Source organism: Colletotrichum aenigma (assembly GCF_013390185.1).
Source record: "Colletotrichum aenigma strain Cg56 chromosome Unknown KSG_Cg56_contig01, whole genome shotgun sequence".
Taxonomy (NCBI): Eukaryota; Fungi; Ascomycota; class Sordariomycetes; order Glomerellales; family Glomerellaceae; genus Colletotrichum; species Colletotrichum aenigma.
This window is the reverse complement of record NW_023500907.1, coordinates 1,045,233-1,067,832: the sequence shown is the minus strand read 5'-3', so window position 1 is coordinate 1,067,832 and position 22,600 is coordinate 1,045,233. Positions and strand designations below refer to the sequence as shown.

The following is a 22,600-nucleotide window of genomic DNA, read 5'->3' as shown; positions in this document are numbered from 1 at the left end:
ACTTCCCTTAGCAGTCGGCGATTTGGTTAACTTTACCCTGGTTATCCGCGCAGCCCTTGTCGTATCTCGTCTTGTACTCTGGCTGGGAAATACAGCACTGTTCTCTCGTTAGGAACTGGTTGGCCTCGAGAAAAAAAGAGCATGTAATCAAAAGCTTACAACTCCGTTTTGACCCGGCAAAGGTGTTCCGAAGGCGTCATTGCAAAGATTGTTTGATGGGTTGATTTGGCCGTTGGGCATGATGCAAGTGTAGCCTTTGTACACACCGGCAAGGACAATGCTACAGACCAACCAATAAGTTAGCAACTTCTGCAGCTACTCATCGTAAGGGGCTCGAAAGCAAAACTTACGCAGTTTGCGCCAGAGCAACGGCAATCAGAGTTGACTTCATGGTGTGGACTGGTAATGATCGAATACAAATCTAGAAGCGAGTGGTTTACCGTAGAAGCCAGTTAGGACGTTAGATCTCTGGGAGGTTCGTCCGAAGCACACATGAGCGGCAGCGGACGGGATTTGTACTCCGTTGTCGGATTTTGTACCCCGTGCAGGGGATTCTTACAAGTCATATCGTTGGGCAGTCTGTTGGTGGCTGACAACCGAAATTATTTCCTAATGTGATGAAAAGAGTATATTCTCAAAATACGGTTCTCTCGACAATCTATGCGAGGGGGCGGTCGCTCCGGTCTCAAGTTCTTTCTGACACGCCACTTAGGCGGGTGATTAACGGGATCGGCGCGCATTTCGGCACCCCGATTGAGTCCGGGTTACTCCGCTGGAGCGGCCCCTTCGCGATAGTCCAGGCTCTGCTGGGACGAAGCAAGGTCTCCGTCGATTGCGGAGGTTTGTTCCAAGATTTATTTCCTTCCTTTTCCAGGTGAATAGGCGCAAAGCCCATACGACGTATTAAAGACATACCTTGGCTGTCATGGTCCTGTCCAAAAATAGCTGTCTGGCAAAGGCGAAGGTCAGTTTTGCCCTCACATGTGCTGCTACTTGCTGGATAACAGATGTCTGCTCTAAATGAAAAAAGCAATCCACACCGCAGTCTTGCCAAGTTGAAGCTAGAAAACCTCGGCGTATGCTGAGCACTAGCTCTTGCATGGTTCCGACAACTCAGGGGGCGACGTGGAAAGAAGCAACGGCACCAGACCTTCGCAAAGCTGCATATCCATGTCGCACTTGCGGGCGGTATTGCCTCGAATGTGACGTCTAATTTAAGTCACAAAGATCCTTTTTAAAGTATCAAACCAATACTGCGATACCAGGTCAAAATAAACACACAGTATCAGGTCTTTGCGAGCCAGGCAAACCAGGGCCGATACATCACTCACACAGCCATTCAGCAGTTAATCCAGAGCCTCGAGTGAGCCGCAAGTCTTCGCGATACCAGCTCCACAGGTCTTTCTTACCACCATACCATGGTAGAAATAACTCTGGAAAGCACGGGCAATTCTGCGACCCCTAACTTCTACGATCGATCTACTGGACGGCGATCGGGGGTGTATGACGTCGATTTCATTCTCGAATGTGAATCTGCATTTTCAGAACCAAAAAAAAAAGTCACTATAAGCGACGCTCCATTCGCTGAAGCTCAATGCTGTAATTGTGAGGTTTGAGGTTTTGGGGTGAGCAGGAGTCGTCAGAATACCCACCCATGGAACACTTCCACCACATGTTCTGATTGTTGAACTGCCCACAGCGAGTCTGGTCATGTGTACTTTACAGCAACTCGTCTAGGCCTGGTAAGAATACTGGATCCAGGGATAAGGACTCTTAGACGAATATATTGACGGAGTTTCATGGCCCATCCCAAAAAGGATATTCAGTAATAATGGAAATCCAGTAACAGCACTTCAGCCGGTGCTTCTTCCAGTGAGACGAACGCAGTATATGTATGCAGGGGACTGGGAATAATTGCCCAGGCTGACTCTGATGGCAGCCGCCGTACGAGAGCATCTGAGGTGGGCCAGACGTGTGCATCATCATTTTCTAAACAATATAAGTATCTTTCTTTATTTGGGTTGAAGTATAGGGTACCTTAAGTAGAAGCTCATTACCTGAAGTTAGCTCCCACCTCTTGAGTGAGTTAAACAAAATGGGAACAGTTTAATGCAGGCGAGTGCATCCACTTCCATGCCTTTGTCAGCACCCGCCTCATGCCTTGTCATTGTTGTCTCTTGTGACTTAGAAGCCTACTACTCTCGCCTTTTGAGTCCTGAGCACTTGCCTTCACAGTGTTGCAAGCAAGATAGATAAAATGGGCACAACTGAATCCCCTAGAAGGTGTGCCTTGCAACTTTCACAGCACCCAGGTTAAGAACAGAATCAAAGATGCACTATCCCAATCCATCACATACAAGGAATTATTCCAGCCTGGGTGCTTTCTCTTCTCTACTCATTTTATGAAGAAAAATTATTTGAAGACTTAACGAGTTGATGCTCTCGCCTTTTTGGTACTGGATAAGCTCTCGCCATGCGAGTTACCTAAGGTAAAAAAGGTGATCACAATTCAATGAAGGCGAGTGCACCCGCTTTGTAAGTTTGAGAGCACCCGCCTCGAACAGGAACAAACACACACACTGGGTCAATTACTGTACAAGACCTGGATTTCCATCTTGCTTCCACCTCTGTTTCAATTCAATTCGAACTCACAATCTTTCTCCTCAACTTCATTCCATCCCCAAAAATCTATCAATACTCAACTTCAAGACGACTGAGTCGCCGCAAACAGAACTCCGCAACAGATCGCTAAACCGGTTTCGGAGCTTCAGCCACTCCGGGAACCGCGGGGCACCCCTGTAGCGGAATTTCTGGAACCCTTCGGACGCAGCTGAATAAGCTACAGGCAGCCGGAAGCAACGTCGACTTGGCCACAGCCACCAGCCACGTCAGGTACACGACCGCCTGGCTCAGCGAACGTGGTACATGTACCCATACCCCCACACCTGGACCGACTTCCCTTCATCATCATCGTTGAGACTCAACAACACATTAGAAGAGATCGCCGCGACTACAGCTTCAAGATGTCGGGCGAATCTCCCGAGGCGCGGGAGAAGAGGCTCGTGGGGACCGTCCAGATCCGGATCCTCGAGGCCTCGAACAAGGAGGACAAGCTCAACGACATTCTGAAGAAGTACCTGTGCGCCCTGCTGCTGAAAGCGACTAGCGACCATGCATCAGTTCGCAATGAGGTGAGAGAAACACCTGGCTTTGATGGACTCAATTGATTCTAATGCTCGCCGCAGGTTATCCAGTTTGCTGGAAAGATGAAGACGCTCATCATGCATCCGAGGTATGCCGGTTGTTCCCTGACGATTCTGCTGGTTTGATTGAGATCTGGCCAGACTGACGGTGGCGACAGCATCATTTTGCCCGTTGAGGCTCTGGTCGATCAGTACAAAAAAGCCACATCACCCATCCTGCGCGTCTTGGACATGTCATTCATCCAACACAGCATTGGCCGTATGGAAGACTACGACCGCCGCGCCCTCGTCAGCAAAGTCGCCGAGGGCATCTCATCACCGTCGCCGACCCAAGCGTCCATGTTCAACGTTCTCCTCAAGATTCTCCCCGACATCCAGGTTCCATCACGCGGTAGCGAGGAGGACATGGCGTTCCGCGAGGCTAGCGGCCTGACCGACGATGCGGACGCCGCGTTCATCGCCAAATGGCTCGGCAAGGTGCTGCTCCTGAGGATCCCCGGAGGCTCAAGTCCCAGCCGCCAGGACTTTGAGAGGATGAACCCTGCACTCGCCCCGGAGGATTTGGACTTTCTCAAGCCTGAGCAGCGTGACACGGCATCGGCGTTCCAGAAGATGCAGGACTTGCGCCGCAAGATTGCGCAGTTGCTAGCGAGCGGAGCGTTCAAGGATGAGGAGAGGCTTTTGCCCGCTCTGTCTGCTGCCGCGAGCCCGGATTACCAGGTTTCACAGGTTGGAGAGGACATTTTGAAGAGAATGACAATTGACTTTGAGAAGAGGGAGATTGTCGAGGAGCTTTACAACTCTCACGCTAGACTTCCAGCGCCGCACCGCATTAGAATCCTCGGTCTGCTGTCGAGGTCAACGCTTGCGACGACAATGCACGACCGTATCCACGCCGTTGTCACGCTGGACTTCGGCACCGAGACTACCTCAAACACCCCTGCCCATCTTCAAGCTGCCAGTGGCCTCGAGCGAAACAAGCTCCACAAGGCCCTCTTCCACTTTGTCAGCTGGACAGCTACGCGGGGCCCGACTCAAGGACCGTTCACGATCGGCTCTAAGCTCATCGACATGATGCGCGGATACGTCGAGGACCAAGGTTGGCCCTCCCCGCGCACCTTGTCTGCAGACGAAGAGGTTCTTCGAGCCATGGCCTACGATCTCCTGGGGTCTCTGGGAATGGGAAGCCCTGGGTCAGCACAGGATAAGTTGCACCTCGTAGGCTGGCTCTTCCGCTCGCTCTCGGAGGATCCCACGAACGAGACGGTTGTTAACATCGAGGGCTCGCTTTCGGGACTGACCAGGAGCTTCGACCCCAAAACCGTCAGCGGCGACGGACGCAGCAGCGGAAACGTGAGCCTCATCTCCCTGCTGCTGCACTACATGAACCTGTCCGAAGACGCTCCCGCGGTGCGTAGCGCGCGCTTTTCGGCCGTTAAGTGGGCTAACCAGACCATTGCATCGTGGGACGAGAGGGGACGATGGATCGACATTCTCGCCATCGCCGGACGAAGGGGTGAGAGGACGGAAGTTGTCGAGGAGGGCCGCAAGGGCTTGGACCCGTGGACGTACCGGGACGGCGAGGACCACAAGATGCCGGACTGGATCAAGCTGATGGTCTACTTCTTTTGCGAAAAGATCTCGGACGACTTTACGAGTGACGAGTTCACTAACGCGACGAAGAAGTACAACTTGGAGTTTGAGGATGAGGCGACGATTCAGAACTTTGAAGGCGAGAAGATCTCGGCATACCCCGTAGCTGTGGAGTACGTCAAGAGGGCCTTGTTCGTCGCCGCGCTCCCCGATTTCCAGCTCGTCCCCGGATGGGCTGAGCAGCTCGACACCCAAGTCCGGAACGACATCAAGACCCGCGACAAAATTCGCGCTTACCTGCGCTCAATCGACGAAGAGAACGTCGCGCTGCTGATCAAGGTCTGTTTCGACGGCGTCCGCTTTAGAAACAAGGAGGGCGCCAACCCCGTCATCGAAAGCTGTCTACGCTCTCTCGTCGACATCGCCTCGCTTTCCCCCTCAGGCGCCATCAACCACATTGCAGGCAACGCACACCTTCTGCAAGCATGCACGAGAAACAACAACCGTCACATTCGCTTCCTCGCGGCTCAGGCGTGTGGCATCCTGGTTCCTCATCCTCTTAACAAAGCGGATCTGGACATCCCTGATGCGACAGCCGCCAAGCAGGTCAGGAACCAGCACATCCAGGAGTTCCTGCACAACCTCAAGGCCACGACTTATGCATGGGAGAATTCAGTGGGCTCATATGCAAACGCGGTGGAGGGCTCCATACAGGCATTCGGGCACATCTTCTCCAGGGCCGTGTACTACGGCCTGCCCATCCCGGCCGATACCCATCTGCCGTCGAAGCTACTTATGGATAAGAGCTCCCACCGCCCGTCGCTCGAGGACGCGATCCTCGACTGCTACGCTGAGCTCTGGACCGCCGGCCTCTCGCAGTACATCCCAGACAATGTTAACAACCTCACAGCTGATTACGTGATTGAGAGGCTCGGGGAGAAGGCAGCAGCCGGGAGCGATAAGGCCATCTTCGCTCTGGGCCGGCTTGCGCTTGCATTCAACGAGCCCAATGAGGACAGAACGCCCGAGGACGGCCTGCTGTACCCGTCGAGCAAGACTTCCGGCATCGACAATGTCCTCCGCGTTCTCTTCGGTCTTCACACCAGACGCGAGACAGAGATCCAGTTCACCGTTGGCGAGGCCATCACGGCCGCCATCGCGTGCTGGGACTCGGACTTTGTCAAACTCACCCTCAACGTCGATGCCCCTGCCGGATCCTGGAAGAAAGAAAAGCGCAGCGTCAGAGTCACCGCCGTCCTCGACAAGCTGTTCAAAGACTGCAAGACAACGAAACCCTCCCTGCTTAAGGCTTCCGGTATATGGCTCTTCTGCGTGGTTCAGTACTGCGGCCACCTGGCCGAGGTTCAGTCTCGTTTGAGAGAGGCCCAGGTCGCCTTCATGCGGCTCCTCAGCGCGAGAGACGAGCTGGTGCAGGAGACTGCCTCGCGCGGTCTGGCGCTGGTATACGAGAAGGGCGACGAGGATCTGAAGCAGGATCTAACGAGGGACTTGGTTTCTGCCTTTACCGGCAACAGCACGCAGATCAAGGTCGAGGAGGAGACGGAGCTTTTCGAGCCCGGTGCTCTGCCCACAGGCGAGGGCAAGTCTGTCACCTCATACAAGGATATCGTCAGCCTTGCAAACGAGGTCGGTGACCAGAGCCTGGTGTACAAGTTCATGTCACTCGCTACCAACGCGGCGACCTGGTCAACGCGCTCCGCATTTGGCAGATTCGGCCTGAGCAACATTCTCTCCGAGTCAGAGGTCGACCCGAAGCTGTATCCCAAGCTCTTCCGCTACCGCTTTGACCCGAACTCCAACGTCCAGCGGTCCATGGACGACATCTGGAAGGCTCTCGTCAAGAACCCAAACGAGACGATCAGCACCCACTTCGACGCCATCATGCAGGACCTGTTGAAGAACGTCCTTGGAAAGGAGTGGCGCGTCCGTCAGGCGAGCTGCGGCGCCATCTCCGACCTCATCTCGGGGCAGCCGTTCCACAAATACGAGCAGTACTACGCCGAGATATGGACTGCTGCGCTCAAGGTTCTCGACGACGTCAAGGGCTCCGTGCGCGAGGCGGCGCTGAAGCTATGCATGGGCCTGACCAACACCATCGTCCGACAGCTCGAGGAAGGCGGATCATCGTCTTCGGCACAGGCAATGCTGAAGCAAGCGCTGCGCTTCCTCCTCTCCCCCAGCGGCCTCGAGAGCGGCGTCGACGAGGTCAAGATGTTCTCGCTCAAGACCATCATCGACATCACAAAGAAGGGCGGTCCTAACCTGGAGCCATTCATCGTCGACTTCATCCCCCCTCTGCTCGGTCTCCACAGCACCATCGAGCCGGAACAGATCAACTACGCCTACCAGAAGGTCAGCGAGGACTCCAGGGACCAGCTCGACAAGCTGCGCGCCAGATGGGTCAACCAGTCCCCCATCTCCGAGGCCATCGACAACTGCCTTCGCCAGCTGGACGGGGAGGGCATGGAGCAGCTTGCGCCCAAGCTCGAGGATATTATTAAGACGGCCATCGGCATGCCCACCAAGATTGCCTGCGCCCGACTCATCGGCGACCTGGTCATGCGCCACGCCGTCGACTTCAAGCCCGTCTCGTCCAAATTCATGCAGCTTATGGAGAAGCAGGCCCTGGACCGCAACGACGAGGTCAGCAAGGGCTACGCGCGCGCCGTGGGATATCTTATGCGCATCGTCCCCGACGCGTCCAAGGAGCGGTTGGTTGATAAGTTTGTCGAGCTGTACTTTGGCAGTGAGGACGAGGCTCGCCGCGCCAAGGTCGCTGATGTGGTTCTTGGCGTCTCGAAGCTTGCTCCCGACCACTTCAACAGGCTCGCGGCCAAGTTCATCCCATTCACGTACATGGGCCTCCACGACACGGACGACTACACGCGCAAGTGCTTCGATGAGGTATGGAGCCAGCATGGATGCAGCTCCCGCACCGTTGCGCGCTACGTTCCCGAGATTGTCGGCTTCGTCAAGAGGGGCCTCGAGGCGCCTCGTTGGAATTTGCAGCATACCGCGTCCTTCACGATTGCGGCAATGGTCAAGGCGGTCGTCAACTCGAGCGACGCCACCGGTCAAATTTCCGACGCGAACTTGAAGGTCATCTGGCCCATCTTCGATAAGGCGCTTGCGGTGAAGACGTTCCCCGGCAAGGAGAAGCTGCTAGATTCGTACCCGCAGTTTGTCGGCAAGGGGCAGAGCCTCTGGCAGAACGACCCCGCCGTGGCGGCGCAGCAGTTGAAGGTTGCTGTGCGGGAGGCGAAGCGCAACAACGAGGACTACCGGCCGCACGCGTTCAAGGCCCTGTGGAAGTTTGCCGAGCAGCGAGAGGACCGGGACATGCTTGAGGAAATTTCAGGTATCGTCAGCGGCGTCCTGGACGACATACTCGACGAGGATAGGATGGACGTCGACGGGTCCGGGGACAAGCTCCGCAAGGCTGCCGTCAATGGCGTTGAGGCCATCGCTAGGGGCTACAACCGGCCTCAGATGAAGGAAGATCCCGGCGCTGTGGCTAATAAGGTGTTTGAGCTGCTGAAGCTGTACCTTGCGAGCGACAAGTTTGCAGCTATCAAGCGGGAGGCGTGGTACGAGTGCGTCAGGGACCTGATGAAGGCGGCCCCCAAGCCAAAGGCTGCTACGGGCGATAAGGCGACTGCTCAAGCGTATTTGAAGAGCCTGGACCTTGAACAGCCTGACAACGGCACGGAGTCGCAGCGGACGATGAGGGTTCTGGCTCTGGGACAGGTATTCGAGGCGATGCAGCGGGGCGTGTTTGGGCCGACTACGGCGGAAGATAGGAAGGAGTACAAGGAGGCGGTGAAGAACATGCTGGAGGGTGAGAGGTCGTTGGAGGTGCAGAAGCATCTCAAGGAGATCCTTGCGGAGCTTGAGAAGTAGAGGCTGAGATAGCTGACGGGGGATGACGAAAGATGACAGGCGAGACCATGGTGATCTTTATAGAACTGGAAACCAAGGGGCAAGATACCCTTTTCTTGAGCTTTAGGAATTGAAATGGCTTTTTGAAATGGCTTTTTGAAATACTATTGCTGCTAGGTGATGGTGATGGCTTCAAGGTGGCTTAGCACTTCCAGGAGCACTAGCCACAGCATGAGGACCCTTGCGGCCTGTCCCGTGTGGCTAGAAAGCGGGATTATGTCACCGCGAAAACATTCCGCCTTTCTCCCGAGCCGCTGCAGGCCGCACCGCACCGACGCCTAATTTCACCACAGTGGGCAGGCGGTTGCGTCACTGAGCTGGCGCCTTCAGGGTGGCACTGATTCGGCAACAGCAGCACCTGGCACCTGCGCCGCTGGGACAAGCCTTGAAGCCCGCATCCAGCAGCAGCAGCAGCAGCAACAACAACCAACACCAACCACGACAACACTTCTGCGGCGCGCAGACACCCTTTTTTTTTCCGTATCAAATTCACCACGGCTGCCACACCCAGGACTCATATTTCTTTGTGTCCGGAGCCGCACTATTTACTTTCTTGAAACGCCTGAAAGGACCACAGCCAAAGAGGTCATCAACCCAAACGGGCCACTGAAGCACACGGACAGCCCAGGCCTGCAGCTGCCCCTCGCCTCTCGCCCCTCGCCTTGTGGCAGAACACCACCCACGGATTACGGATACTCCACGTCCACTGCCTTTCGGTTGAAGGTGGGGCAGAGGTGCCATCGTCTTCCTGCTCCGAAGTCCTCTCTGCGTTCACCTCTCTGACCGCCACCGAAATATTCGTGTCCGACGCAAGCTTTTCTGCTGCCAGAGGCTTCATTCGACACTGCTTAATCAAACACCCACCGGCACACCGAGCACCTACCCTCAGCCGAGCGCAAACCACAATCATGGACGAGGACATCTCCAACTTCGTCGCCATCACGGCCGCCAGTCCGGAGGCTGCCCGTGGCTACCTCGAGATGGCGAACAACAACCTCGAGTCGGCCATCCAGCTCTTTTTCGAGAGCCCCGACCTCGCGAGTAGCTTCACCGCCGCTCCTGCCGCCAGCGCGTCCACAGCACCACCCGTCCCCGCAGCTACCCGACCAAACATCGGCCGCCAAGACGACCGCGGAATTATCCACATAGACAGCGATGACGACGGCGACACGGCCATGACCGTCGACGACGATGACGATACGTTTGGCCAAGACGACTCCGATATCGCCGCCCAGGCCCAGGTCGAGGCTATTGCACGGAACGCGCAGGAGGAGGAAGATGCCGCCATGGCCAAGAAATTACAAGAGGAGCTCTATGGTGGTGGCGCCGGCGGAGGAGGAGGCGGAGCTGCCCCCGACGAGGTCAGATCGCCCATCGCCAGAACTACGGAGACGCTGGTTGGAGGCTACGATGCCGACGACGGCATGGGTATGGATATGGACTCCATCATCCGAGCACAGATGCGCCAGAGAGAGGCGGCGAGAGCAGCACGAGGTAAGCGACATGCTGCCATTGCGTCCCATATTGCTGGAGGCTAACAAGATTTGTTCGCAGGTGGTGGTCCCTTCAGTCATAACTTGTCCATCTGGGACGACGACACCCCGACGCCTCAGCCAGCCGCGACCGAAAGCGGTGCCCGCGCTCAGAGACTGGCGGAGCTCTTCCGCCCGCCCTACGATATCATGTCCAGATCGGACTGGGACGAGGCACGACAGGAGGGCAAGGACGATAAGAAGTGGATTTTGGTCAACCTGCAGGACATGAGCGACTTCAACTGCCAGGCCCTGAACCGCGACATCTGGAAAGACCCCGCCATCAGGCAATTGTTGGCAGAGAGCTTCATCTTTCTCCAGTACGACAAGTCCTCCATCTCCGCACAGCAGTACGTGACGTTCTACTTCCACCACGGTGGCCACGAGAACCCCGATAACTACCCCCACGTCGCCATTATCGATCCGAGAACAGGAGAGCAGGTCAAGGTCTGGAGCGGACGGCCGTTCCCCACCGCCACCGACTTCCACGCGCAGCTGGCCGAGTTCCTCGACCGCTACAGCTTGGCGGCGAACAGCAAGAACCCTGTCGCGGACCAGACGACGCAGCGGCCCAAGACGGTCGACGTGGACCGGATGACGGAGGAGGAGATGCTGGAGATGGCGCTGCAGAACAGTCTCGAGACGTCCAACGGCGGCGGCAGCAGCAGCTCCAAGCCCAAGACGAGCGTGTTCGACCCCGACGCGCTCACCAAGTCGGATTCATCCAGCGAGAAGGGCAAGGCCCCTGCGGCGGACGAGGCGACGACCCCCACGGCGGAGGCACCTGCACAGAGCATCTGGGCCAAAATCGCAAGCGACAAGCCCCACACAGAGCCCGAGAACAACCCCGCCACGACGACGCGGATACAGTTCCGCCACCCCACCGGACGTGTCATCCGGCGGTTCAACCTGGACGACACGGTCAGACGCATCTATGAGTGGCTCAAGGCAGAGCCGCTGGAGGGCAAGGAGGGCGTTGAGTTCGAACTGAAGCGCATGCCGCAGGGCCAGGACCTGACGGAGGAGTTGGACAAGACCATCATGGAGGCCGGCCTCAAGCAGGGAACCGTCATGATTGAGTTCATCGAGGACTAGGGTTTGGCGAGGTTACGAGTGACGGATCGATAATGACAGCCGTTTTTGGGGGCAACGCGCATGAGTTCACACGGGCCGGGAGAGCATGACCGATAGATGGTACAGGGAGGACGACTGGTTTTCTTCCCTTTTTTTCTCTTTTCTTGTTTTGTCGCTTCACTAGAGGACATTTCACATACACATACCACGATGACACGGTGACAGCATTGGCTCGATGATGATTGCACAGGCGGGCTGGGACGTAATCCGCCGAATACAGACAGAGGAAGTGCCGAGATGGGGGGCGTCTCCTCCTTCGGCAACTAGGGTAGACGAGCTTACAGAGGCGCATCAATAGACCTCGGAGACAGACAGTAGAAAGGTTTTGTGCGACGTGAAGGGTGAACGACTCTTTCAGAGGGATCCTGAGGCCCCTTCACTGGACGGCTTTATCAACTCGCGAATTTTCACCAACCATTGGGGGGTTACCAGGCACCCCACCTTGTCGAGTGACCAAGATAGAACGCCCAGAGTCCATATGTAAGTGAGTTGGAAGTCTCAACGCTGGTTTAGGATAATGGGCCATCGTTATATTTGAGATTGGTAAGAATCATCTGCGGGTTTTCATTGAATTTTGGCTGAACTTTTTGCCTCCTCGGCCCTTGTTGCTCTTTTTCTATTCCGTTGCTTATCGTGGGCTCGACAAACCTATGAACGATGGTCTTGTATTAACCGTACTGATTCTCTTGTATTGGATTGGATACGATGGCTCATGGCCTATCGATTTGCATTGGTAAAAGTCAAAAGAGGCCTCGGCATCACACCCAAAGAAACAGAGAAAGCTGCATACACCTGAGATGAGGACGTTTCACCGCGGTTCACCGTGGTGAGAAGGCGCGTCTGGTAGCCAATCAAGCGGGCGTCGCGAACGGGTTCCTGGGTAGTGGTCGAGTGTAGAGCCAGCCAATCAGGAGGGTGCGGAGACTTGTCGGTTCAGAAGCTTTCCCATGTTTTTTTTTTTTGGTGATTTTCTCGAGGTGCCTGTCTTTCTGGCCCGTGCGTCCCATTCGCTCGCTTAACACCCTTACCCAAGGCTTCATTGTTTTTGGGTGATGGAGAGCGCTGACGTTTTTACTGGACAGGGGGAGGGTAGCAACTGTGAATCGCTTGCCGGGGGGGGGGGGGGGGGGCGGCCCAGTGAGGGGAAAAGGTTTGACATCAACAGCGGCTGGTTGCTGGTGAACCGACCCCTCTCGGCTGGGTGTAAACAAATGGGATGCACCTCGTTCCCAGTGACGGAAGACCGCCCGAGTCGATTGGACGGAATTGGATGAATAGCTTTGGTGGATATTGACTGGCAACAGTAAGATGGACAGCAGAAATAGTGACTTTTGCGTGTTTCCGTGGTGCATTCGAATGGACAGTCGTTAGGTGAAGCTGCATCGGATTGAGTTGTGGTCAATCATCAAGTACCTTTTTAGCGTCAGGGGGTCAGTTGTGAATGAATGGAACGGGAAATGACGAAGAAAACAACCACCACAACCACAAACACCACAAACATCAACAGACGCCTTCGCAGCCGCTTCTTTGTCCCTGAGCGGCGCAGGCTGTTTACCCCACACTCTTCCTCGTGTGTTCCTGCGTCCGTTCCCCCATCGCGTCGAGTCTAGCCAGCGCCAACACCCAAAAGCGTCACACACCACACCACACACCGTTCTGCCCCCAAGTTACCTTCTCTCTCAACTCTCAACTCTCTCTCTCGCCTGACTCTTGTCATCGACCATATCAATCCCATGAAACACTGCAAGTTGCCATATTGTGTGTACTTGTGTTTGTGTGTATTGCTCCGGAGCAAGGCACAACACCTCAGAGCAGCGACTCGGCGGCACTTTTATTTTTAAAGCTCGTTCCTTCTTAGGCCCTTGCAGCAGCTGCGAACTGACCCTCTCCTCCTCTCCTTGCCTGACCTCATCTCATCTCACCTGTGCAGGAGCTTGCTTTCCTTTTTTGGCACTTCCTCACCGTCCGTTGTTTTGGTCGTATTTCCAGCTGTGAAATTGGGCACAGCGAGACACCGATTGACGTCTTCCCGCCACGAGTTTACGACAACCTCGATCTCGACATCGACATCTGAGGAATGCGAATTGCCGCGGCCCGCTAGAGTGTCTCTCTCTTTCGCTGCCTCTGCGACATCCCTTTTTGGTATGTTCTGTTTCTGGTCGACTTCCCTTTGAAGAAGCCATCCAGAGACACGCGGCGAAACGTACGACTTCCAGCTGCACCAACCCGCCCCGTCTGGAGCTAGCCACCGTTAGGTGCTCCCGACTAGAAGGATCTCGAGGCTAACTGTGCGCCTTAATCCCAGATCGCTTCCTTTCCACCTCCGTCCCGTCGGCGCCCCTTCTGTCGTTCGTCCCCAGATTGTCTCGACTCTGTCTGCCGGCACATTCAGCTCACAACGGCTGCATCCGTCGTCAACGTCGTTCGTTGTCGCTGTCGTCGTCGTCGTCGTCGTCGTCGTCGTCCCCCACCGCCTCCCCCCTCCCCCAGCCGCCGCCGCCGCCAAATCCCAGGATCCCCTCTTCAAACCTCCTGGTTCCTCCCATCCTCGTCCGAGCACGGAAGCAAGACTGAGTTTCTTGCCCTGCAATCTTCCGAGCGACTGTCAAACTTCAATTGGGCAGCGACGAACCGCCCCTGCGACTCAGACGAACTCTCCACGGCCGCCAACGTCGCCGACGGCTTCTCCTCCATCGCAACCCCGCGGCACCGACTTCGCGCTGGGCTACGCACCCGACAACGAACCACGGCTCTGCTGCGCCAGCACACGGATTGCTGCATAGGCCACCACTGCGCGATTGCGAGCCGCAAACATGGGAGATCGCGAGAGGGACATGGAGGAGGGCAACGAGGCCCTCGACCCCGGGCTGCTCTACACCAAGGAGTACTGCATCGGTATGCGCCGTCCCTGCGCGCCTGAGGCGGCATCTCGCTAACACACAGGTTTTCCCAGGCGGAGGAAGCTTCGGCAAGGTCTACAAGGGGTAAGTGTGCATGATCCCTCTCCCGGCACGCACCAGACTGTCTGTCTAGATCGCAAGCTGACAATTGCCTTCGTGTGCAGCGTCGACAAGCGCACCGGCCATGCCGTCGCCATCAAGATCATCGACATCGAGAGCGCCGAGGACGAGGTCGAAGACATCATCCAGGAGATCGCCATCCTGTCGGAGCTGCAGTCGCCCTACGTCACAAAGTACTACGGGTCCTACGCCAAGGGCGCCGAGCTGTGGATCGTCATGGAGTTCTGCTCCGGCGGGAGCTGCGCCGACCTGATGAAGCCAGGCTTGATCGGCGAGGACTACATTGCCATCATCATCCGTGAGCTGCTGCTGGGCCTCGACTATCTACACTCGGACAAGAAACTGCACCGCGACGTCAAAGGTCTGTACCTCCAAGCAAAGCTATGTCGCAGGCGGTGTTGCTAACGGTGACCAGCTGCAAACGTGCTCCTGAGCTCTAACGGCCAGGTCAAGCTCGCCGACTTTGGCGTTTCCGGACAGCTCTCGGCGACAATGACCAAGAAAAACACGTTCGTGGGCACCCCCTTCTGGATGGCGCCCGAGGTCATTAAGCAATCGGGCTACGACCACAAGGCTGACGTGTGGTCGCTCGGCATCACTGCCCTCGAGCTGGCCAACGGCGAGCCCCCCTACGCCGACATCCACCCCATGAAGGTGTTGTTCTTGATCCCTAAGAATCCGCCGCCGCGGCTGGAAGGGAACTTCACCAAGGCCTTCAAGGACTTCATCGAGGCCTGTCTACAAAGGGACCCGAGGGACCGGCCCACGGCAAAGGATCTACTCAAGCACCCCTTTATACGCCGCGCTAAGAAGACGAGCTATCTCACAGAGTTGATTGAGCGGCACTCCCGGTGGGCCACCACCCACAAGAACGATGACGAGGAGAGCGACCAGGAGAACGAGAAATACCACGAGCGACAGCAGGTAGACGAGGACATGTGGGACTTTGGCACGGTACGGCTCGTAGGCGACAGAGGCGGTCTCGTTCCGCGGCCTGGACTCAATGCCTTGGACGAGTCGGCTGCCAACTCCAGGGCGGCGAGATCAATCGAGAATACGGATGACTACGGAGAACGGCCAAGGGACAACAGCCCGACCAAGGTCCGCGAGTTTGGTCGTGACCTTGCTCTCGCTTCAGATACTCTAAAGGCGGCCATTGCGAATACGGGAACCTCTCGACAGGCCTCACCACAACGGAAACCAGTGCCGACCACCGCGCCGCAGTCACCGGCCAAGGTGCCTCTTCCAGTCTTGCCAGAAAAGTTCCAGAGAGCTCCAGAGACGCCAAGGCCCGTTTCTCGACTGATTCCTCCCGCCGTCCCCGTAAGTCAATCGCCGGACTACGACCGAGAGCTGCAGGCCCAGTTGCAGAGAGACATGGGCTTGCTGAGTCTGGGTCCTGTGATCCAGCCGGCGGAGTTGCGAGAGCAGGAGATGACGCCCCGGCCACCGCCTCACGGGCCAAGACCGCCCAATTCCAATACCAAGCTGGCACCCATGGCGCTACCAGAGATCCCGCCCTACCGCGGTGGGCCGCCGCAGGCCTCACAGATGTCGCCCAGAATATCGAGCCAGTCACCAAACGGGCAATACTTCCGGCAGCCCTCGGGCCAGGCGCCGCCGCCTCCGCCGTCCAAGGCCCACGCGCTGCCTTCAAAGACACAGACGCCCACGCCGGAGCCGGCCCCGTCCGCCTTCCCCTCACCCGCGCCGTCGAACCCCAACGGCGAGCTGGACGCGCTGAACGACGTTATCTTCCCAGCGCTCGAGGAGGCGCTGAAGAGACGGCAGATCAGACTGCAGCAGGCTTTCCGGCCGCAGCCCGGCTCGTCGAGCCCCGTGGTGATGAACCAGGTGACCCCGAAGCAGCAGCGCGCCGAGGCGGCGCACGAGAAGCTGCGGAAGCTCGTATATAAGCTCGCCCACGTCTGCAAAGAGATTGACCACTATGACAAGGCGGAGCCGGTGGGCATGGGCAGAGACGTGGGCACCTTCCTGGAGGGACTGCTGGAGGAAATACTCGTCAGGGTTGAACCCCTCGACGAGGAGGAAGTTGCGGCGTGAGCCGTCTGATGGCCTTGGCGGATGTGTGTGAGCCTGCTCAGGCGGGACGAAAGGGGGACAGGGGCCATGCCTGGTGGGGACAGCCAGCAGCAGCCAGCGAGAAGCACATGCTTCTCGAGTCGCTGCTTGTCACGAGTGACTTTTAGCGAGGTGGCATGGGATATGGGATTATGGGAACAATGGATACTGCGAACAGCCGGTTCGATCGGGGTCGTGCTTCGCGGTATTAGAAAACAGCCGTCGTCGGCGAGCGGCGAGCGAGCGAGCGAAGCGAAACGGGATACAAAAGACTATACGACACTCTAAAGTACGATTACTATACAACAACTCATGCGAGGCATTGATTGGGCCGGCAAAAGACGACACGATACGCACGACACGACGGATTGATTTTCTTCTTGGCTTCTCCTGTCTTTCCCAGACTGGAAAGAAACGACAAGAACAAGAACTGGGGGTGGCGAGATGCTCTAGGTGTGGGTGGGCTTCCGCAGAGACGAATGAGATGGACTGATTACACTGGACTGTGTGTGTTGTTTTCTATTTGTTTTCTCTTTAATCCCCTCTGTATTATACCCGGCATCTACTTAACCCAAGAATAGAGTGCGTGCCCTTCGCCTTAATCGCTCTCACTCGCTCTCGCTTTTCTTTTACTCTGTCTGCCTCTGCGAGACCAGACCTGGGGCCACCCCGGAGGACCCGATGCAGGGCTGAGGCTGCGGCTGCGGCTGGCGTCTGCGTGCCCAGACGCCGCCTTGCCTAGCCAGTCATGGTGAGGCACAGGCCTGGAGGGGGCATGTGTATGTGTTAATATCGAGAGAGGCGAGGCCTTCTGCGCATATTGTCTATTATTCATGGTTTCTTAACGCAGCCACTTTGGGTTTGCGGGACGGTGTTTTTTTAATCTATTTGGTCTGCTTTTATTCGCGCTTAGTTTGTCTGTGGAGTGAGTGGTATTCCCGCGCGGAAATCTTGGAGGATTAGAACACCCTGCGCCGGTACCCTGCGCCGGCGTGGCTGCGGTGGCCAGCGGTTCTAGAGTCTAGACGCGGGTACGTCCGCTTGGCCGCGTGGTGGTGGCCTCTTTTGGCCTTTTTGGCTGGCCCGCTGCAAGGGCGAGTTTGTGTGGGTTTGGGGGATCTGGGCGGGACTGCCGGAGGAAACAAGTGTTGTGCCAAGCAGAAATTCTCGCTGGATTTCTGTTCTGTTGTTCATGGGGGCTGGGAGGGGTTTATGTGCATGTGGTTGATGTTCGTTCAGCCTCGATGCGGATTTTCTTGGAAGCGAGCGAGGGGAGGGTGATGCGGCTGGACTTGGGACGCTTCAAGTTCAGAGCGCCTGCGAGCAGACCGGGGAACGGCGGAGGGGAGGGAAGGGGGAATATGTGATGGGAAGGATAAGGTAGGTAGGTAGGTATCCGATCGAGAGTGAAGAGGGCACGGATGGAAGTCGGAGGCGAGTCCGACGGTATGGGAATTTCGCGACGATGGAGAGTGCGATACGATGCTACATCCAATAACTCCAGAGAAGCAGAAGGCCAAAAAGGCAGGCAAGGCAAGGCAGACCAAAGCAAAGTTGCAGCGGCGGCAGGTTTGGACGTCCTGTATCCTCAACCTGAAACCAGACGCGCGCGTGGGGCGGCTCGAGTCATGGCCCTTGTTGGACTCTGCTTGCTTTCGTGTGCCGCCGTGTGCTGCAGAACGGTGCGCCGGGAACTTGGCGGAAGTCAAAATGAGGGCTGCCGGAGGACGAGCGGACTTTGTGAGCTGGGTTGGAGACTTGCTGTTGTTATGACTTATACGGGAGTGGTATGTCTGAGAATTACTTGGTTAACGAACGTATCAGGTCCTTGATAAAATCTTGCTGTCTCCAACCGAAATTGACTATTCGTACTGCCTCGCACAGAGAAACAGAACAAAGAAGAAGAGGGCAGAGACATTTCTAATACATTTCCTATTGCATTGACGATGGATGGCCTTGCTGGGCAGCGATAGATTGTGCCGGCTGAACAGGGGTGGCTCACACCAGGACCCTTGATCCTTGGGGCCACAACCAGACCCCGGTCCCAAAGGCCACCAACCCCAGACTTGGGACGAGTCAATCGGCCTACCGAGTGTGTGGGCCAAGTGCCAGTGGTGGTGCAGAACCTGCAGCGTACCTGACGACGTCTTGGCCCTGAGGAGTATCCTCTTTTTGCCCTTTTCGGGAGGAGGGAACGTCTTGGGTTGTGCGTGCTTTGGGTTACGGGCGCGGGCAGCAGGCAAGCCTTGTCGCTTCGCAGACGCACAGAGATGCATCTCGGGAGACCCCTGGCATCGCCGTTGAGAGAGAGACAAGACTTTTGCAGACAGGGCCCCGGGTCGGCGTGCTGCCGGCAAGATGTTCGTGGGGAATTGGCCATGGTCCATATGGGAGGCGAACGTGAGCACGGATTTTTCGTTCCGACCACCCACGAGGGCGAGTCGTGGAGACTGGAAGAGTCCGGTGGATGTGAGTGTGTCTGATGTTATGTGACGTCTCTTAAGGGTAGCTGCACCGCCGCCTTTCTTCTCCTCCCCTCCTGACCCCCCCTTCCCTCCGTCTTGGAAGTCTTCTTCGGACTTTCTTTGCAACATATTCTCACTCCTTCCTTTTTGCCTTGCTGTTGTTGTTGCTGCTGTTGTTGGTCGTGTTTCCCTTGCTTGGATCGTGTTGATTACGTTTCCTGCCTGGCGACTACTATTCAAGACGGCTACCTTCACGGACATCGACTGTTGACTTGTGTGGACACGAGAGAGGAGAGAGAGAAAAGGAAAGCAAACCCATCACACTCTTTTCAAATATCTGTTATACTTGTTTTCGTTGTTCCGGTCGAGGTTAATCGTAATCCTACGGGGGAGGATCGAAAGCCTCTGTTCTTTTCTTGCTTTGCTCATTATCTGGAGGAATCATTCACCATCAACATATATCATACCCCCATCACATCCATTCATTTTTATCTTGTAATCACTCATTATCCTACCCGCAAGGGCACCGAAAGCCTCAAATCGTCATTCGAAACTCGAATTTCCGCACACCGAAAATCGACTTTACGTCCAACGATACAACAGAGGCTGGTTCTCGACAAAGACGCAACGTACTATCAACCCCCGAACAACCGTTCCTTCAGCAAGCTTGGCCGACTGTTGTGAACGACGACGAAAACTCCACCTGGCCTACTCCCTATTCTCCACACAACCTCAGTACCACCAAAGCAAACATGAGGTCGACAACATTACTCGTCGTGGCGCTGACGACGGTCGCCAGCGGCGTCAACGGGGTGAGGGCTGCAGCTAACCTGTGCTTTTTCCCCGGCGGCGTGCAGAGCCTCGACGTGCCGTGCGACCCCAAGGCCGAGGTCAGCATGTGCTGCGGCAGCGTGAACGCGTGCCTGAGCAACGGACTGTGCAAGCTCGAGGACACGTCGAACAACACGGGCATCGCGTACGCGAGAGGAACGTGTTCGGATCCGACGTGGCAGAGCCCGATTTGCCCGCAAAATTGCGTCTTGAGTGAGTCCTAATCCCCGGGATGTTCCACATCTCTTGTTCTGTGTGGAGGAGGACAGGCAAACAGACGACCTGGTTTATGAGATGTTTGGCTTGCCGAGATGAAACGGGAACATTGTCGTACTCACAGACGCCCGCAGACCCCGACACGAGAAAGAACAATTCAGCCTTCGACTTCCGCTTCAACGGCGTGCAGGTCTGGCAATGCGACTCCCAGGGGTTCGCCACGCCGGGCAAGTTCTGCTGCGAGTCCGCCGCCGAGAAGACGCGGTGCTGCTCCACGCCCGCGGCCATCTTCGGCCCGCTCATCGCCGCAACGCCGGGCAACGCCGCCGCCGTGCAGACGCTCAACACCAACTCCAAGTCCACGCCGACGCAGTCCGCCTCGGGCTCGCACAAGACGGGCGGCACCGCGGCGGAGGCGACGGGGCCGGGGCACACGCCCGCGATCACGAACGCGCCGACGATGACGTCCAAGATTCCGGCGTCTACCCCCGCCGCTGGGTCGGGAACGGGCGCCACGACGGGCGAGACGACGAGCGGGACCACGGAGAAGCAGGGCCTGAGCACGGTGGCGACGGTCGGGATGGGCGTGGGCGCGAGCGTGGGCGGCGCGCTGCTGGTTGCGGTCGGGGTGATGTGGTGGATGAGGAAGGAGAGGAGAGAGAGGGGCCCCGTGGAGCTGGACGGGAGCAGCGTGTACGGGGCCGGCGGCAACGGCGGGGATCTGTCGCGGGCGAACTCGGGGCGGATCGCGTACGGCGGGATGAATGTGGGCAACGGGACGGGGACGGTCAGCTCGATGGGCACGGGGACGTATGTGAACGGGATGGGAACGATGGGCGGAAGGAGGGCGAGCAGTGAGTGGGACGGCAGCCCGGGCGGACTGGGCGGGTCGTATCAGATGGCGGAGATTGACGGCAAGGAGGCGCTGGTGGTTGGAGAGCCGAAGGGGCGGAAGAAGAGTCTATATGAGTTGCCGTAGCGTTGGCGTGCGAGCTTGAGAAGGGTGGTGGTGAGTTGTAGACGGTGGTTGATTTGTACAAAAAGACAACCGGATGGCATGGGCGGGAGGGATGAGTATGGCGGTGACGGTGGTGATACCTTCAATTCGGATAGCGGGATTTCTTTTGGATTTCATCTTTTTTAGTTCATGGTTGATGAGAATCTACTCTTCTACGAATTTCATATCATGATGTCAAATATCTCGAGCTTCAATCTGAGTGAATCACGCGATGAACACCGGGGACGAAATCTGACTGGGTGAGATCTACGATTCTGTTCATTCTTGAGAGATCAACGCCCAGTGATCCACGTACGGCCGAGATCATCTCAACTACACGGATCACGGACAGCAAACATGTTTACTCTGACAGGAGGAACGACCGATAAGCCTAATGAAAACCGTCCTGATTCGACCATCACGGGAAGGGACCGGACGAGTCACGACGACGGGCGCCGGCATTTTCGCACGAACAACTCAACCCTTAGACTGCCACTCTAACCGACGGAGCGGCTGAACATCGTCAGACGGCCCATGAAGGGGGGTGGTACGGTAGTTAGGTAGACACGGTAGCGGTTTACCAGCCGAGTGGATTCGGCTAGGGAACCGACCGACCGGATCGGCGTCCATTCAGAAGCCCCTCACGACACGCTGGCTCGTGGGACTCGGGACTCTTCATCGACGAGCACCACGTGCTGCGCCTTAGGGTCGCAGTCGCGGTTGGAAGGGGGCCCGGGATGGGACTCAGCCGCTGCTTCATGGAGAGGGCAATGATCGGCAGGGGCTCTGCGGCTCCCTTGGCGTGAGGGCTGTTGATTTTGGGTTGGGCTTCAACAGCTGGTTGCGATTTCGACTATTACTAATGGGTGGCCACACCCAAGGTTTGGCTTCATGATGGAAAGAGTATGCGTCTCCGCGGCAAGGCAGATCATCCCTTTCGACGGCTAAACGTCTGCGCATACTGGTGGCCTTTGGTGTGAGCCGGGCATAAAAAGAGTTTATGTCATGATTGTCATCCGGTGGCGCGCATTGATAGGGTGCAGAGCGCAGAGGTACTCCCGTGCGGTGTGTGGACAAATGCCAGTGAGTGAAGCGGTGTTATGTGTGAGTGGATGTTGGAATAAGTGTGAGTGGGCGTCGTCGTGAGTTGACGGAAGGTCGTTGCTGTCGTCGAGTCCGTGACCACCCCTGCTGCGATATGGGACCCCTGGCTGTAAGGCGAGGTTTTGGCAGGGATGCAGGGGGTTGCTGAGAATAGAGTTCGCTGCGACGTCTCATGAGGTATGATTGTCGATACCTGTTATTATATGGGATGACGCGATATAACCCCATCCCCATCCATTTCCTTGTAGAGCAGGGCTGAAGGCTGCCAAGTTGGTGCGTTTCCGACAGATTGAGTATGATCCGTGGGTCTTGGGGGTCGTGGGTTGACGGGAAAGTGCATGTCTTGGAAATGAGAGGAAAAAGTTGGATGTCAACTAGCTTTATCACATTCAATCTTGACTATTCAATCTTGACTCGCCGTGGAAAATGGGGGTGTCATCACGCCAGCTTTAGGAAAAGCTTC

The 22,600-nt window shown here is 56.6% G+C and overlaps 5 protein-coding genes across 5 annotated transcripts; 4 read left to right on the top strand and 1 right to left on the bottom strand.

The window, feature by feature from the left end:
• Positions 1 to 7: 7 nt before the first annotated feature.
• Positions 8 to 391, bottom strand: CGCA056_v000283 (uncharacterized protein; the record flags this gene model as incomplete). Its single annotated transcript, XM_037315544.1, has 3 exons — positions 8 to 97; positions 160 to 280; positions 351 to 391. 3 exons carry the CDS (start codon positions 389 to 391, stop codon positions 8 to 10), a joined length of 252 nt encoding a protein of 83 aa, XP_037184505.1.
• Positions 392 to 3,023: 2,632 nt separating this feature from the next.
• On the top strand, positions 3,024 to 8,717 carry ECM29 (Proteasome component ECM29; the record flags this gene model as incomplete). Its single annotated transcript, XM_037315543.1, has 3 exons — positions 3,024 to 3,191; positions 3,246 to 3,292; positions 3,362 to 8,717. The coding sequence occupies 3 exons, from the start codon at positions 3,024 to 3,026 to the stop codon at positions 8,715 to 8,717; spliced, it is 5,571 nt and encodes a 1,856-aa protein (XP_037184506.1).
• Positions 8,718 to 9,664: 947 nt separating this feature from the next.
• On the top strand, positions 9,665 to 11,383 carry UBX5 (UBX domain-containing protein 5; the record flags this gene model as incomplete). Its single annotated transcript, XM_037315542.1, has 2 exons — positions 9,665 to 10,250; positions 10,311 to 11,383. 2 exons carry the CDS (start codon positions 9,665 to 9,667, stop codon positions 11,381 to 11,383), a joined length of 1,659 nt encoding a protein of 552 aa, XP_037184503.1.
• A 2,852-nt stretch (positions 11,384 to 14,235) lies between these two features.
• Positions 14,236 to 16,506, top strand: svkA-0 (Serine/threonine-protein kinase svkA; the record flags this gene model as incomplete). Its single annotated transcript, XM_037315541.1, has 4 exons — positions 14,236 to 14,317; positions 14,376 to 14,406; positions 14,487 to 14,803; positions 14,858 to 16,506. 4 exons carry the CDS (start codon positions 14,236 to 14,238, stop codon positions 16,504 to 16,506), a joined length of 2,079 nt encoding a protein of 692 aa, XP_037184504.1.
• A 3,235-nt stretch (positions 16,507 to 19,741) lies between these two features.
• On the top strand, positions 19,742 to 21,015 carry CGCA056_v000279 (uncharacterized protein; the record flags this gene model as incomplete). The annotated part of the gene is made up of 2 exons (XM_037315540.1): positions 19,742 to 20,033; positions 20,171 to 21,015. 2 exons carry the CDS (start codon positions 19,742 to 19,744, stop codon positions 21,013 to 21,015), a joined length of 1,137 nt encoding a protein of 378 aa, XP_037185897.1.
• Positions 21,016 to 22,600: the final 1,585 nt, after the last annotated feature.